The 15,448-nt window shown below is 42.7% G+C and overlaps 1 protein-coding gene across 1 annotated transcript in view; it reads right to left on the reverse strand.

The window, feature by feature from the left end:
• The window catches only part of LOC141166062 (uncharacterized), a 74,304-nt gene extending 64,774 nt beyond the window's left edge, over positions 1-9,530 (reverse strand). Inside the window, exon 1 of the mRNA XM_073652338.1 lies at positions 9,259-9,530. Coding sequence (XP_073508439.1) covers positions 9,259-9,432 — 174 coding nt within the window. The 5' untranslated portion in view covers positions 9,433-9,530. The remainder of the gene's footprint in view (positions 1-9,258) is intronic.
• Between the last annotated feature and the right edge of the window lie 5,918 nt (positions 9,531-15,448).

Raw genomic sequence — 15,448 nt, forward strand, 5'->3', positions numbered from 1 at the left:
TTAACAAGTCGTCAGCAAAGAGACTCACTTAGTAATTTTCTGTTTGTGAGCTGAAGCTTTTAATGTGTGGATGATTTCTAATAGCATCGGCTACAGGTTCCATGGCGATCGCGAATAGAGCAGGTGAAAGAGGACAGCCTTGTCTGGTACCTCTCCTAATTTGTATAAGGGATGGCATAGTAGTTGGTAATTTCAAATATGCTGTACGGGTATCATATAATAATTGTAAAACTGAGACGAAGTTGCCATTAAACCCCAGCTTATTTAATACTTGGAAGAGATATGGCCAAGAGATAGTATCAAAAGCCTTTTCTATGTCTAATGTCAACATCATAAGGGGACTTTTGTTTAGATTTGCTGGCTGCATTATATTAAGATTCCTTCTAATGTTATCAGTAGCATGTCATATGGGGACAAACCCAACCTGATCCAAAAGGACTACACTTGGGAGTAACCTATTAATTTGTTGAGCGATAATTGATGGGAATATTTTAAGATTGAGATTAAGAAGCAAAATAAGTCTATAATTTTTGGGCAGTAGTGGATCCCTTTTGTCTTTAAGTATTACAGTTATATGGGCTATGTAAAACTGTAAAAGTATGTTTTGATGTGGGGAAGTAGCAATTCATGGAATTTTTTATAATATATCGCAGTTAGACCGTCTGGGCCAGGAGCTTTACCACTTTTAAGATGTTAAATTGTGGCGGTAGTTTCTTCTTCTGTAATATGGGATTGCAGATGTTGGGCGGTTAAGGTATTTATTTTGTGAATTTTAGAGTTTTATAAAAAGGAGTTTAAAAGACTAGAGAGAGCCGTCTTTGGACTTGAATATAGCTGCTGATAGAACTTATATCTTGTTTAATGAATTCTATCTGGGTTTGAGGTGATATTACCTCTAGAGTCTTTAAGGGAAAAAACAGAATTTAACGATTCTCTCTGTTTTATTTTATTCGCTAACATTTTTCCCAGTTTTTGGCTTGTTTATAGAAAGTTGCTTTGGTCCATTTTAGGGCTTTTTCTGATCTTGTGGTTAATAGGGCGTCTAATTGTAATTTTGTTTCTTGTATACGCTAAGTTAAATAGCTACAGGGGGACATTTGGTTTGCTAATTCCAATTTCGAGCGTTGGGATTCTAATTTAATTTGTAGGGCAGACCTCTCTTTCTTCCTTTTTGATGCTAGGTTAATCAATATTCCTGTGATCACCTTTTTGTGAGCCATCCACACATAACCAGGCGAAGCTTCTCCTGTACAGTTATTTTGGAAATATTCCTCGATATTTGTTTTGATTGAATCATTAATTAGTGGGTCAGCTAGGAGGGATTCATTTAATCTCCACTTGTATACCCAAGTTGTAGTTGTAGTTGAACATGGTATGGACTGCATCATGGTCTGACCATGAGGACACCACGTGGCGCGATAATAGCACAGAGGGTAGAGTTGTAGTATTGGTGACAATCATGTCAATTCTGGAATACGTTTTATGTACTGGGGAGAAATATGAATATCCCCTGTTCAGCCCATTGCATTCTCTCCAAGTATCTGCAAGTAGATGTAATTTCATAAGATTGTTTAGTTTTTGTCTATCTGATCTAGAAATATCTGTTCTTCTTAGGGCAGAGCTATCTATGTCAGGGTTTAAAGTTAGGTTAAAGTCACCACACCAAATCAAACATTTGTATTGAAATTGGGTTAGTTTCGTTAATATATTAATGAATGTACTCAACTGGTGGTTAGCTGGTAGATAATTATTGATCAGACATAACTCTAGTCATTGAAGGGAACCATTTAAAATAAGGAATCGACCTTCAGGGTCTGCGTATGAGTCCATTATCAGAAATGGTAAGGAGTTTTTAATAAACGTAACCACTCCCCTAGTTTTTTGTGTATGGCATGCTAGAAAGAATCTGAAGTACAGTGGGTCAAAATATTTAGGGCTCGAAGTTGTTGGAAAATGCGATTCTTGTATACAGATAATATCGGGGTTGTGTTTTTTATAATCTAGGAAGGCTTTCTTATACTTTAGAGGTGAGTTTAAACCTCAAACATTATGAGACAATATCTTACACCTGGTATTTTTGAAAATAATGGCTGAATATAATCTTCCCCAGGATCAACGTATAGATTAATAATCTTATTATAATACCTTTTATTCTGCTGTAATGGATTGAGTGATACCATGAAAAACAACCAAATAAAATACAGAAAAAAACATAAAAAGAAATAGAAAAAAATGAAAAGGTAGAGCATTTTTTCATAGACTTGGGTTGTGGACCCAGAGTAATTAGTGACGTGGGACCTCATATTAGAGAGATGCCTCCAGGACATGACTAACATTTTGGCGATATGTTATCCACCAGGTCCAGAGCAGTCTATAGAGATGTCAATGTTGTGTATATTCTCCAAATATTATTTTTCAAGTTTTGTAACTACTGATAGCCAGGAGTTCTATGCAAATTAAGTCGACATAAGCACATAGAATATATCATTTAAACAATTCTGGATAACCATGTGTAACCATGTGTATATATACACAAAGTCCTTCTGGAAAATTTAGAGGAGTCATGCTACTTATCTAAACCTAAATATAAAGCTGCATGTAAATAGAGTCAATAACCAGTTCTTGGCAGAAAATAGAATACAATGCTTCTTAACTGTGGAAACCTATGGGAGTTGCAGGAGGGGTTCAGGAAGTATTTGATGGGTGTCTCTGTCTCCTATTGACCTCTCTCCATTCCCTCGTGGGACGCGAAGCATGCAGGGGTGCTGGGTAGTGATGGGCGAGCACTAAAATGCTCTGGTGCTCGATGCTCGGGTCAAGCAAATTGGAATGCTCGGGTGCTCGACCCGAGCAACGAGCCCAATGTAAGTCTATGGGAAACTTGACCATTTTTTAGGCGGCTCCCACCGGCGGTCTGCAGCGGGTCTAAAAATTGCCCAAATCGATGGGAACAGTGCTCAAATGACATGGGAACAGCATGGGGAAGACTCCTGGAAGCATTTCTGACTCCCAGGTCACTGCTGTCAACAATGTTGTCAGCGGTATTAAGCCACTTTAACAAATTCAAAATAAAACATACAAAAACGAAACCAAAATGGATTTTCCTGGGAAATATGTTAAGGAACATTCTTTCCAGGGTAATGACTTGTATATAAGGCAGAAAAAAAAATAAAAACAAAAATACTCTTCCACACCTTGGGCTATGTTCACACATAGCGTTTTTGATGTGTTTTTGCACTTTTCCATTGCTTTCAACCGTGACAAATGCATTCAACAGGAAATGTAATTTTAACATTTTACAACCTTATCTGACCATGTGGTGTGTGAGACATGATCAGACACATCCTGTTTCATTTATGAAGAAGTGACTCTGACAGTCACAAAGCCTATTTTAATAGAGCTATCAGCCGGCCTTTACTATTCATAAAGGGCCAGCAGTCGGCCCTCGCTATTCTTAGAGAGCCATCAGCTGGCTATGCTTTGTTGTCCCCATTACTAAAGAGTGGGTCTCCTATACTCTCCTATACTATACCCTTAGAGTAAATGCAAGGGCTGCCAAAAATTTGGAGGCACTCCAATGCCCCTTGGAAGAGACATGGAGGTCAGAGGGCCTCCTGCAAACAATGTTCCCATTATTAGGAAGTGGGTCTCCCATAGTGTTGGCCTATGCAGTGAATGCAAGGGCTGCCAAAAATTTGGAGGCTCTCCAATGCACCTTGGAAAAGACATGGAGGAAGGCCTCATAAAAAATGTTCCCATTAGAAAGGAGCGGGTCTCCTATACCTGTAATGTCCATGCACTAAGTGTATGGGCTGACAAACATTTACCCCTAGGGGGTATACATGAACATACTGTATAAAAAAAATTTTTTACGGGCATCATAAACACCCTTTAAAAAAATTATGTGGGTGTTGCATCACGGACCATGGTCACCCTGGTGATATGGTGGTGGAGGATGAGGATGAGGAGAAGGAGGAGGACAAGAGCAAATAGACAAAATTAGGAAGCGTATATCCATGTGTGGGTGTGAAAAGGTGCATGGGAATACATCTCCCAAAAAAAGACACTGGATTTGAGTTTATATTACCCTGCTATCATTCGGTGGTGTTGAGAAGTCTGGCCCAATCAAGCCCTTGTTCATTTTTATAAGAGACAGCCTGTCAGCATTTTCAGTTGACAGGTGGATGCGCTTATCAGTTATAATTCCACCAGCGGCACTAAAAACACGCTCTGATAAAATGCTAGCGGCAGGTCAGGCCAAGACCTTCAAGGCGTAGAGAGACAGTTCATTCCACGTGTCTAGCTTGGATACCCAGAAATTATAAGGCACAGCGGAATCACGGAGGACGTTGGTACGGTCGGCAAGGTACTCCCTCAGCAGCTTCCCAAACTTTGCACTCCTTAAGAGAGTACCCCATGCCTCAGGGCCTGTGCGATGGGAATTGCTGAGAAAACTCTCCCAGAACTTTGACAGTGTTCCCCTGCCTCTGCTGGATTGAAGTTGTGTCTCTCTCGGCTGTACTCCTTGGTTGACCAACGAACTGTGACCTCTGCTGCCAGCGTTTTCAGGTGGGAATTTTTTTAATAGTTCCGTAACAAGGGCCTTCTGGTACTGCCCCATTTTTGTAGACCTGTCCGCCTCAGGAATAAGAGATTTAAAGTTCTCCTTGTAGCATGGGTCTAGAAGTTTCACTAACCAGTAATGACTGTCACCCAAAATTTTGAGAACGCGAGGGTCACAGGAAAGGCAGCGTAACTTAAACTCAGCCATGCGTGCCAGACTGATAACAGGCAAGACTTCCGTGACCTTACTAAGAGGACGACTAACCATGCTCTCCTCCTCCTCCTCCTCCTCTCTGTCCTCTGGCCATCCACGCTGAACAGACGGTATGACAGCTGTGCAGGTAGTACCGTCTATAGTGCTTGAAACTAGCTCCTGTTCTTCCTGCTACTCCTCCTCTTCTTCATTGTCACCCTGTCCACGTTGGGATGAGATGAGGCTTGGCTGTGTGTAATCACCCTGTATGGTTCCTTGCTCCATCTCATCATGCTCCGCCTGCAATGCATCCTCTTTGATTGTGAGCATAGAGCGTTTCAGAAGACAGAGAAGCAGGATGGTGACGCTAATTATGGTGTCATCGCTGCTCACCATCTTGGTGGAGTCGTCAAAGTTTTGGAGGATGGTACATATGTCTGACATCCTAGTCTACTCCTGAGGTCTTATGTGTGGAGTGTGAACTGAATGCCGACGGCCTTGTTGATGCTGGTACTCAACAACTTGCCTGTTCTGCTCACAAATCCTTCCCAACATCTGCAGTGTAGATTTACAGTGATTGGGGACATCACACACCAGTCTGTGAGCCGGAAGCTGCAAATGCTACTGAAACATGGCAAGGGCGGCGGAACCTGTAGGTGACTTTCTAAAATGGGCACACAGGCGGCGCACTTTAACAAGCAGATCCAGCAGCTCTGGGTAGGATTTGAGAAACCGCTGAGCCACAAGGTTAAGCAGTGAGCACATGTGCCAGGCATGGTGCGTGTGTGAGCTCGCCTCGTCTCAAAGCCACCACCAGGTTCTGGCCATTGTCACACATTACTATGCCTGGCTGTAGGTTCAATGGTGTTAGCCACAGATCTGCCTGCTCTTTCAGAGCTATCCAAAACTCTTCAGCATTATGCGGTTTGTCACTTAAGCATATAAGCTTCAGCACAGCCTGTTGCCGCTTGGCCGAGGCAGTGCTGCAGTGCTTCCAGCTTTTGACTGATGTGGTCATTTCAGAGATGGAGGCTGAAGAGGAGGAGGAGGCTGTGGAGGATGAGGAGCAGGAGCTGTGGACTGTGGGGGCAACCCTGATTGACCTAGGGCTCGCAATACTTGGCGTCGGGAGGACGTGTTCCGTCCCAAGGTCCTACTGGGTCACGGCTTCTACTATGTTAACCCAGTGTGCCGTCAGTGAGATGTACCGTCCCTGCCCACAAGCACTATTCCACGTGTCCATGGTTATGTGGTCCCGGTAACTGCGTTGTTGAGGGCACGGCTAATGTTTTGGGACCCGTGCTTGTGCAATACGGGGGCGGACCACAGGAAGAAATAGTGGCGGATGGGGACCAGGTACCATCAGGTTGCAGAATGATTCTGTCTCCACGAGCCTAAAAGGCAACATTTCGAGCGCAAGCAGTTGCGAAATGTGGAAATTTAGTAGTGTGGCCTGTGGGGCATTGGCTGTGTATTTGCGCTTGCGTTCCAAGGACAGGGGTATGGACAACTAAACGCTGTGCTGGGACAAGAACATGCTTGCTGACGGTGCTACGACAGGAGCAGGGCAGGAGGCATCTTCGCATGCACTATGGACAGGGGATTGGCTTGCAGGCACAACAGCGAAAGAATCAGTGGTGTCACCCGCAGACACTGTTCCTGGACCCTGGGGTTTGGCTCACAAAGTCAGGTGGTGCAAATGGCCTTTTTGGGGTTATCGGCAAAGTCTTTAAAAAACAACAAGACTCGGGAAGACCTAACAGTTTTACTGGCAACTTCCGTCGTATTGGTGTTATGGGAACGGTTGCCTGCTTTCTGTCTGCTGCCACCACACTGCTTCTTCCTGCCAGTTGGGGTGCTCTGCCTCCCTCCCTCTGTGTGCTGCTGTCCTCGCTCTGCATGTCCTCCTGCCAGGTTGGGTCAGTTACTATATCATCCACCACCTCGTCTTCCTCTTCCGCATCCTGGTCCTCCTCCTGACTTTCTGGCAATTGTATATCATCATCATCCACCTCTTGTGACACTTTCCCACCGTCACCTTCGTATGACTGTGGCTGCTCAAATATTTGGACATCACTACATGCGATCTCCTCTTGCCCTGCTTCAAGTGGACCAGGCGAGAGGTCCAAATCTATAAATGGAAAAGTGAACAGATCTTTAGAGTGTCCAAGTGTGGGATCAGTTGTCTCTGTGCACTCAACATGGTGGGAGGAAGGAGGTTCTGGGTGAGGAATATGCGGTCTAGACTCACGGCTACTGAGACTTGACCGTGTGGAAGACAAGGTGGTGGTGGGGGGTGGCTAAGTGACTGGAAGCATTATCTGCTATCCAACCAATAACCTTTTGACACTGTTCTGTGTTCAATAGTGGTGTTCTGAGGTCCCCTATTATTTGGGACAGGAAGGTTGAGTGAGAAGATGTGGGTGTTTGTTGTGGCACAATTTCAGCTTGCCCATGGCCTCGGCCTCTGCATGCACCATCACCATCACCATCACGTCCAGTTTTCCATCCCTTGGCACGTGCCTTGCCCATTCTAAATAGAGGACAATATCTTCCACGCTCACTACAAATGGCTGAATTTGGACCGAACTTATATGTCATCCGTGTGACGGACAAACCACAGTTTTAAATAGCTGGCCTGTAGGTAACTATTTTTAACAGCAAACTAGTGTCAATAGCTTCACTGACACACTGAAACAAAATTATAATGGAGACTAGAAATGGAAAAATTTTCAACGCAATTATATGCGATTCGTGTGATGGACAAACCACGGTTTTAAATAGCAGGCCTGTAGTTAACTATTTTTAACAGCGCCAACCTCGTGTCAATCAGTTCACTGACACACTGAAACAAAATTTAAATGGAGGCCAGAAATGGCAATATTTCAGCGTAATTATATATGATCCGTGTGACGGACAAACCTCAGATTTAAATTGCTGGCCTGTTGGTAACTATTTTTAACAGCAAACTGGTGTCAATAGCTTCACTGACACACCGCAACAAAATTTCAATGGAGGCCAGAAATGGCAATATATTCAGCGCAATTATTTATGACTCGCGTGACAGACAAACAACAGTTTTAAATAGCTGGATTTTTAGCGCTGTAATATGGAAAGGACCTGGCTCTATTCTGCAGTGCCAACAAGTAATTGGTGCAGATAAACGGTGTTCTCTGGATTGCTTTTTAAGCAAATAATCAGGATTAAGATAGAAAAAAATATATATTCCTGGCCCTTGATACCTGGGGTTATTTCTACAAATATCTGTAAAAGCACCACCAGACAAAACTGGAATGGACCCTCTTGCTATGTACACTGCAGTCTGCTAAATACCCTGCCTGCCTAGCACTGATATCTCAGCAGCTGAATTAGTCCTCAGAAGGACTATTAGTTGAGATGGATATGTGTCTCTAATATAGTCTGGTATACCTACACTAACTAGAAACAAGCAAATCTCTCCCTAGCTCAGCAGCAGCTCTCCCTACACTGTCTGATTCCGGAGTGACTGTGATGAGCATGGCGGCACCAGGTCTGACATAGACTTGATGATGCTCTGCGGCCAGCCAATCACTGTAATGCCAAGACCAACATGGCTGCGGCATTACAGTGTGTGGCAGACAACCCTTGCATGTTGATTCTCGCTCTAAAGAGCGCCAAACATGCTGGGAGGGGACCCGTGCTCCCGCCGAGAAACCCCGGAAATATCGGCAAGCGCCGAGCATCTCGAGCAGTGAGATGCTCGGGCGAGCACCGAGCAGTTGCGAGCATGCTCGCTCATCACTAGTGCTGGGATGTTGTTGACAGGTGGGATCCCCGATTTTTCTAATATTGGTAGTCCATCTTCAAGTGGGCGTATTGTAAAGAAAGTGTTGCTATGAGAGAATAGCAAGGCAAAGGGGAAGCCCCAGGGATACTTCATATTAGCTGCTTGTAATGCAGCTGTAATAGGGTGTAGGGATCTCCTCCGAAAGAGAGTAGCCAGGGATAAATCAGGGTAGAGATGCACAGATTTGGGCAGATTTGTTAGTGCCTGTTTATCCCTGGCAGCTGAGAGTATTAAATCCCTGGAGTCCTCATGGTTTAATTTTAGGATGACATCCCTGGGATTATCATCAGAGCGAGGTCGCCCTGTTGCCCTGTGGATTCTTGTTATGTAACACTGTAGAGTCTGCTTGCGGTAATAGTTCTGAGAAAAGGGTTGTGGCTGTCTCTTTTAGGGAGGTGAAACTTTCAGGTAGCCCCTTTATGCATATATTCCCTCTCCTTGATTTGTTCTCAATACCTTCATATTTTAGTTCAAGAAAGTCAAGGCGCTCAGAATGCTATTTGAGCTTTTCCTGATCTTCTTCTAATGCCTCAGCTACTTCAGCCATTTTATTTTCTAATTCTGATGTACGCTGTGCATTCTCTTGTAACTGTACTGTAAGAGTTGCTAAAGCTGATTTTAATTCTGATCTGAAAGTCTTTTGCATACTTTTAAGAAGAGCTGAAGTTGTAATTACCGAGTCTGAAGTTGTTTGCTGCTCGTCTGGGGCCACCATGCTGTCCTCAGGCTGCTTTGCAGATAAGGAAGAGCCGGCAGCTGCCATTTCTGCAGCTCCATCTGTGTGCTGGGCCATAAAGAGGTCAGAGATTGAACGACTTGCCGTCTTTCTAGGAGTCCCTTTCTTGTGCATATTCGGCTCCCAGTATTTTCCTGTCTTTATTGCTTTGGTCTGGCTTCAGATAGACGCTGTAAATCACTGCTCTCTGGAGTTCAAGTGTCAGAGCTCAGTCAAGCATGTCCTCCTGCACTGAGAGCCAAGTATGCGCCCCACCCACAGCTTTTATGAGCACATTACAACTGATCTAATCACCTGTCTTGTGCAGGGAAAGATGCAGGCTAAGTGCTTGATCCCGCATCAAAGGGAAGGACACGACCTTCAAGGTACCACTCCAGTGTTTTTTTTTAATTTCCCTTCTGGAGTGGTGCCTAAAATCCAAGTCCCCTGCCCCCTGTGTGATACTCACCTTCTGGCATTTTTATCTGTTTTCGCAGCCGTTCCAGTCCATCTCCTGCCGTTTATGATCTGCCTGTTGCTCCAGTGCTTGCTAATCAATGTCAGTTCATGGGAGCCTCATTCTCGCTCTCATAACCTTACAATGAGAGCTTGTGATGTAGCTTCTGAGTTCCGGCCACTGAAAAGCTGTGCTCACAAGATGGTGCCTCGGGTCCAGACCAGCGCCGAAAAATGACGAAGATGCGGGGGGTGAGTATATGACCGGTGGCAGGGGACGTACATTTAATTTACCACTCCAGCGGTAAAAAAAAAACGCTGGAGTGGTGGTTTAAATCATCCCCAATAAAGCAACTTCCTAGGCACAAATAACAAATTTGAAAAAGGTGCATTTTTACCTTCAAATTCTAGATGTCCCCAGAATTTTATATAAATAAATAAATATAATAAATATATTTTTTGTAAACTTACAGTTGGTAAATCTGGACAGACTGTTATTCTAACAGAGTACAGATTTTGGCAATGCATGTTCTTATTTTTGAAGTAGGATTCCTACCGATTAAAAACACTATTTACACACGTGGTCAAAATTTTTCTACACCTCATTTAATGAAAGAAAAACCCACAATGGTCACAGAAATAACTTGAATCTGACAAAAGTAATAATAAATTAAAAATCTATGAAAATGAACAAATGAAAGTCAGACATTGCTTTTCAACCCTGCTTCCACAGAATTTAAAAAAAAATTAAACTCATGAAATAGGCCTGGACAGAAATGATGGTACCCTTAACTTAATATTTTGTTGAACAACCTTTTGAGGCAAGTAATGCAATCAAAAGATTCTTGTAACTGTCAATGAGACTTCTGCACCTCTTGACACGTATTTTGGCCCACTCCTCAAGAGCAAACTGCTCCAGTTGTCTCGTGTTTGAAATTTGCCTTTTCCAGACAACATGTTTCAGCTCTTTCCAAAGATGCCCAATTGGATTTAGGTCAGGGCTCATAGAAGGCCACTTCAGAATAGTCCAATGTTTTCCTCTTGGCCTTCTTGTGTGTTTTTAGCTGTGTGTTTTGGGTCATTATCCTGTTGCAAGACCCATGACCTGCGACTGAGACCAAGCTTTCTGACACTGGGCAGCACATTTCTCTCTAGAATCCCTTGATAGTCTTGAGATTAAATTGTACCCTGCACAGGTTCAAGAACCCTGTGCCAGATGCAGCAAAGCAGCCCCAGAACATAACAGAGCCTCCTCCATGTTTCACAGTAGGGACAGTGTTCTGTTCTTGATATGCTTAATTTTTCCATCTGTGAACATAGAGCTGATGTGCCTTGCCAAAAACTTCCATTCTTGTCTCATCTGTCCATAGGACATTCTCCCAGAAGCTTTGTGGCTTGTCAACATGTAGTTTGGCAAATTCCAGTCTGGCTTTTTTATGTTTTTTTTCAACAATGGTGGTCTCCTTGGTCGTCTCCCATGAAGTCCACTTTGGATCAAACAACGACGGATGGTGCGATCTGACACTTATGTTCCTTGACCTTGAAGTTCACCTTTAATCTCTTTAGAAGTTTTCCTGGGCTCTTTTGTTACCATTCGTATTATCCGTCTCTTTGATTTGTCATCAATTCTCCTCCTGCTGCCACGTCCAGGGAGGTTGGCTACAGTCTTAAATTTCTGAATGATATGTGCAACTGTAGTCACAGGAACATCAAGCTGCTTGGAGATGGTCTTATAACCTTTACCTTTAACATGCTTGTCTATAATTTTCTTTCTACTCTCCTGAGACAACTCTTTTCTTTGCTTTCTCTGGTCCATGTTGAGTGTGGTACTCACCATGTCACCAAACAGCACAGTGAGTATCTGTAGCTCTATATACAGGCCCACTGACTGATTACAAGATTGTAGACACCTGTGATGCTAATTAGTGGACTCAACTTGATTAAACATGTCCCTTTTGTCACATTATTTTCAGGGGTATCATCATTTCTGACCAGGCCTATTTCATGAGTTTAATTTTTTTCAAATTCTGCGGAAGCAGGGTTGAAAAGCAATGTCTGACTTTCATTTGTTCATTTTCATAGATTTTTAATTTATTATTACTTTTGTCAGATTCAAGTTATTTCTGTGACCATTGTGAGTTTTTCTTTCATTAAACGAGGGGTACCAACAATTTTGACCACGTGTATAGATGTATATGTTAAATATTAAGCCTACTAATTACTTGTAGTTTCCATGTTCATTCCCTATAATACTCTATTGTAATGTATTTTGCACCTTATTACTAACAAATTGTAAACTCATATGGACAGTGGTCTTTATCTCAATGTAGATTATATGCATATACTGTATTTAAATATGTCAAATTACACTGTGAAGATCAGGAAATGTCTTGACTTTTAATAAGTAAATGTTTTATCAAGTAATAATTCACACAAGATTATTGTGTAGTAGTAGTAATAATAATAGTAATTGTAATAATAATAATAATAATAATAAAAATAATTAAATAATAATTTAATAGTTCTTTAGCATGTATGTTTTTGCTATTTACTTTCAAGTCTTGAAGTGGGTGCTATGGATATTGTGTTGAAATAAGCAAATCAATTTGACAGTAATTGCATTCATATCAAATTTTGGGAAATTCGCCAGACCCAGTCACTTTAAACAATTTACTATTGCATTTCACTAATCAATATTGGCTTTTTTATTCTGTACCTGGCATTTCTTATCCCTTCATTTTGATGAAGGGGTAAATAATTACAGTAAAAAATTAAATAGGAAAAAAATATCAAAAAACAGACATTTACCCGTGACTGTTTACTTCTCAAATTGTCATACACTAGTGTTTTCTTGTACAAGTATTTTAGCAGTTAAATCTTTATGATACTGCTTCATTTTGCTGCTGTTGAATTTTTAGACATGTACCTTGCATTTTTTTGTTCAGTCCTTTTTTGTAAAGGAAGGAAATCTATTGAAAACAGAGACAAAAGTTTTAGTGTAGTTAAAAATGTATGGTAATATAAAAGTGGTAATGGCAATGGACAGGGTAATGTAAAAGAAAAATAACATACTACAGCTTTTGGCAATAAGAATGTGGGATACTGCAAGCAGCAGCATTATTACCATCACTGGCATCAACCATATGGGTAGTAGAATTACCAAACACTGATGATAATGGGCATACATTGCGTCTGGCCAGCATGTTAGGAAGTGGAAGGCAATTGTTAGGCTCACCTCATGAGGTGGATACTCCAAGCCCAAGGTCTGGGTGGCCACATGGTCCATGAGCGTTGGTGCAGCAGACAGGTGAGGCATGAGGAAGACAGGTAGCAGAGGTACTGGAGATTGCAGGTGGACAGGAGAAGCCCTGGAGACCACAGATAAGTTGCAGAGGTACTGCAGAAAGGTAACAAAGGTACTGTAAGCCACAGGCAAATTGGAGACATCCTGGAGACCGCAAACAGGTAGCAAAGGTACTGTGAGCCACAGGTGCACCAGAATAAGGAACACTAAAGTCTTAATGCCAAGGCACAGGTTTATGCCTTGGTGAGTCTTATATAGACCAAGGCAGATGATCACATGGGATCATGCTGGGCCATTTTCATAGCCTGATGTGGAGCACAACAGAGATTAGTGGACTGAGGTGAAGGAAGCAAAGCCTGGATCCGGGACAGGTGTGTAACAGTATACCCCCTCTAAGGGCCACTCCCAGATGTGTCTGAAATAGAAGAAAGCTGATACTTAGCATGAAATTTCCTGAATAACATTACAGCATTTAAGTCCTTCCATGGCACTCAGCAACTCTCCTCAAGAATGTATCAGATCCAGTCAATCAAGTAGAGGAGATTATTTCAAACCTTCTTACAGTCTAGGATTTGGTTGATCTCTTACTCCTTGTCAGTATCAGCAATGGGAGCAGGGACAGTTTTGACCATAGTAGAGAACCTATTGAGGACCATAGGACGTAGAAGAGAGACATGAAAGGCATTAGGGATTTTCAGAGTTGTAAGAAGTTTAAGACAGAAGGTGCCCTGGTTTTCCTGCTCAATAATTTGGAATGGGAAAATGAACTTGGGTACTATTTTTTTGCATCAAGTCTTCAATCGAATTTATTTTGTGGAAAACCATACCTTGTCCCCGGGAGCAATGATGGGAACAGGTCGGCGGTTTCTATCAGCAGTCTTCTTGAATCTTTCTGCAATTGTAGCTAAACTAGCTTGTACCTCAGTCCAGATGTTATGAATGTCTTGCTGTTCACAGCAAAAAGTAGGCATTTAGCTGGAATACTAGCAAATAGAGACAATAGGTGTTTTATAACGCCCATAACAGATATATGGTTATTAAATAGAGATTGTGATGATACATCCTAAAATCTTAATAATCTAGACATTTAGATTTGTTAATCCAAGAGAAATACTCTATTATCTTTGTGTATTTGTGTCTCGTCAATAAGAACAGACCAGTATTTGCGTAACCCTGAATGTTGAATTCTATTCCTTTGGAAACAATCATGTTACATATGCTAATGACAAATTGTACTAAAAATCAGCTAGATGTTTATTTACAACAACCCCTGTGATACCAACTATGTAAATAGATCAGCTCAAATAATGATAGGTGAGCCCTGCACCTTTACCTCATACCTGTGAATAACAATATCGTTCAGGTATGCCATGGCGTATTGCTTATGGGGTGCAAGGATTCGATCCATAGCTCTTTGGAAGGTTGCATGGGCCTCTTGCAGTCCAAACTGCATCCGGACGTACTGGAAACACCCATCTGGCATAGAAAACGCAGTCTTCTCCTTGGCTCCCTGTGCCATGGGGATCTGCCAATATCCCTTCATGTAATCCAAAGTGGTTATGTATCTTGCTGGCCCAAGTCTCTCGATCAGCTCATCGACGTGTGGAATGGATATGCGTTGAACTTGATCAACTTCGTCAACTTCGGATAGTCATTGCAGAACCTCCATTCACCATCGGGCTTTGGGACCAGGACAATCGGGCTTTATCAACGGCTCTTGGATTCCTCAATGACCCCGAGTTTCAACATTTGCTCATCCTCCTTGGAGATCACTTCTCGTCGGGCCTCCGGAATTCGATAGGGCTTCACGTTTAAGCGCACATGTGGCTCCGTCAGAACTTCATGTTCTACGACCTTTGTGCACCCTGGGAATTCCGAGAACAGGTCCCTGTTCTTCTGGAGCAACTCCCTGCACTGCTGTTTTTGGGCCTTTGACAGCGTCTCCGCTATGGCAACACCTCCAAACTCGCCTTCTGGCTTGCCCAGCAAGCATGGAGTTTCAGCCAGCTCTCTTTCTTGCCATGGCTTGATTAGGTTGACATGGTCGATATGATATGGTTTCCATTTTCCTGGTTGATGAATCTTATAGTTCACATAACCAAGCTTCTCCGCCACCTCATACGGCCCTTGCCACCTGGCCAAGAACTTGCTCTCCACAGTAGGAATTAGCACAAGGACTCGGTCTTCCAGACTGAACTGCCTCACTCTGGCTGACTGGTTGTAGACCCTGGCCTGAGCTTCTTGTGCCTGGAGGAGAAGTCATTTTACAATGGGCATCACCTTCACAATCCTCTGCTGCATCAGTGCCACGTGCTCGATGACACATCTGTGGGGCGTGACTTCGGCTTCCCAGGTTTCCTTGGCTATATGAAGGAGACCCCGTGGATGTTG

The sequence above is a fragment of the Phyllobates terribilis genome, unplaced genomic scaffold (genome assembly GCF_046119375.1).
Source record: "Phyllobates terribilis strain yellow unplaced genomic scaffold, ASM4611937v1 Scaffold_1__5_contigs__length_1240528914, whole genome shotgun sequence".
Classification (NCBI taxonomy): domain Eukaryota; kingdom Metazoa; phylum Chordata; class Amphibia; order Anura; family Dendrobatidae; genus Phyllobates; species Phyllobates terribilis.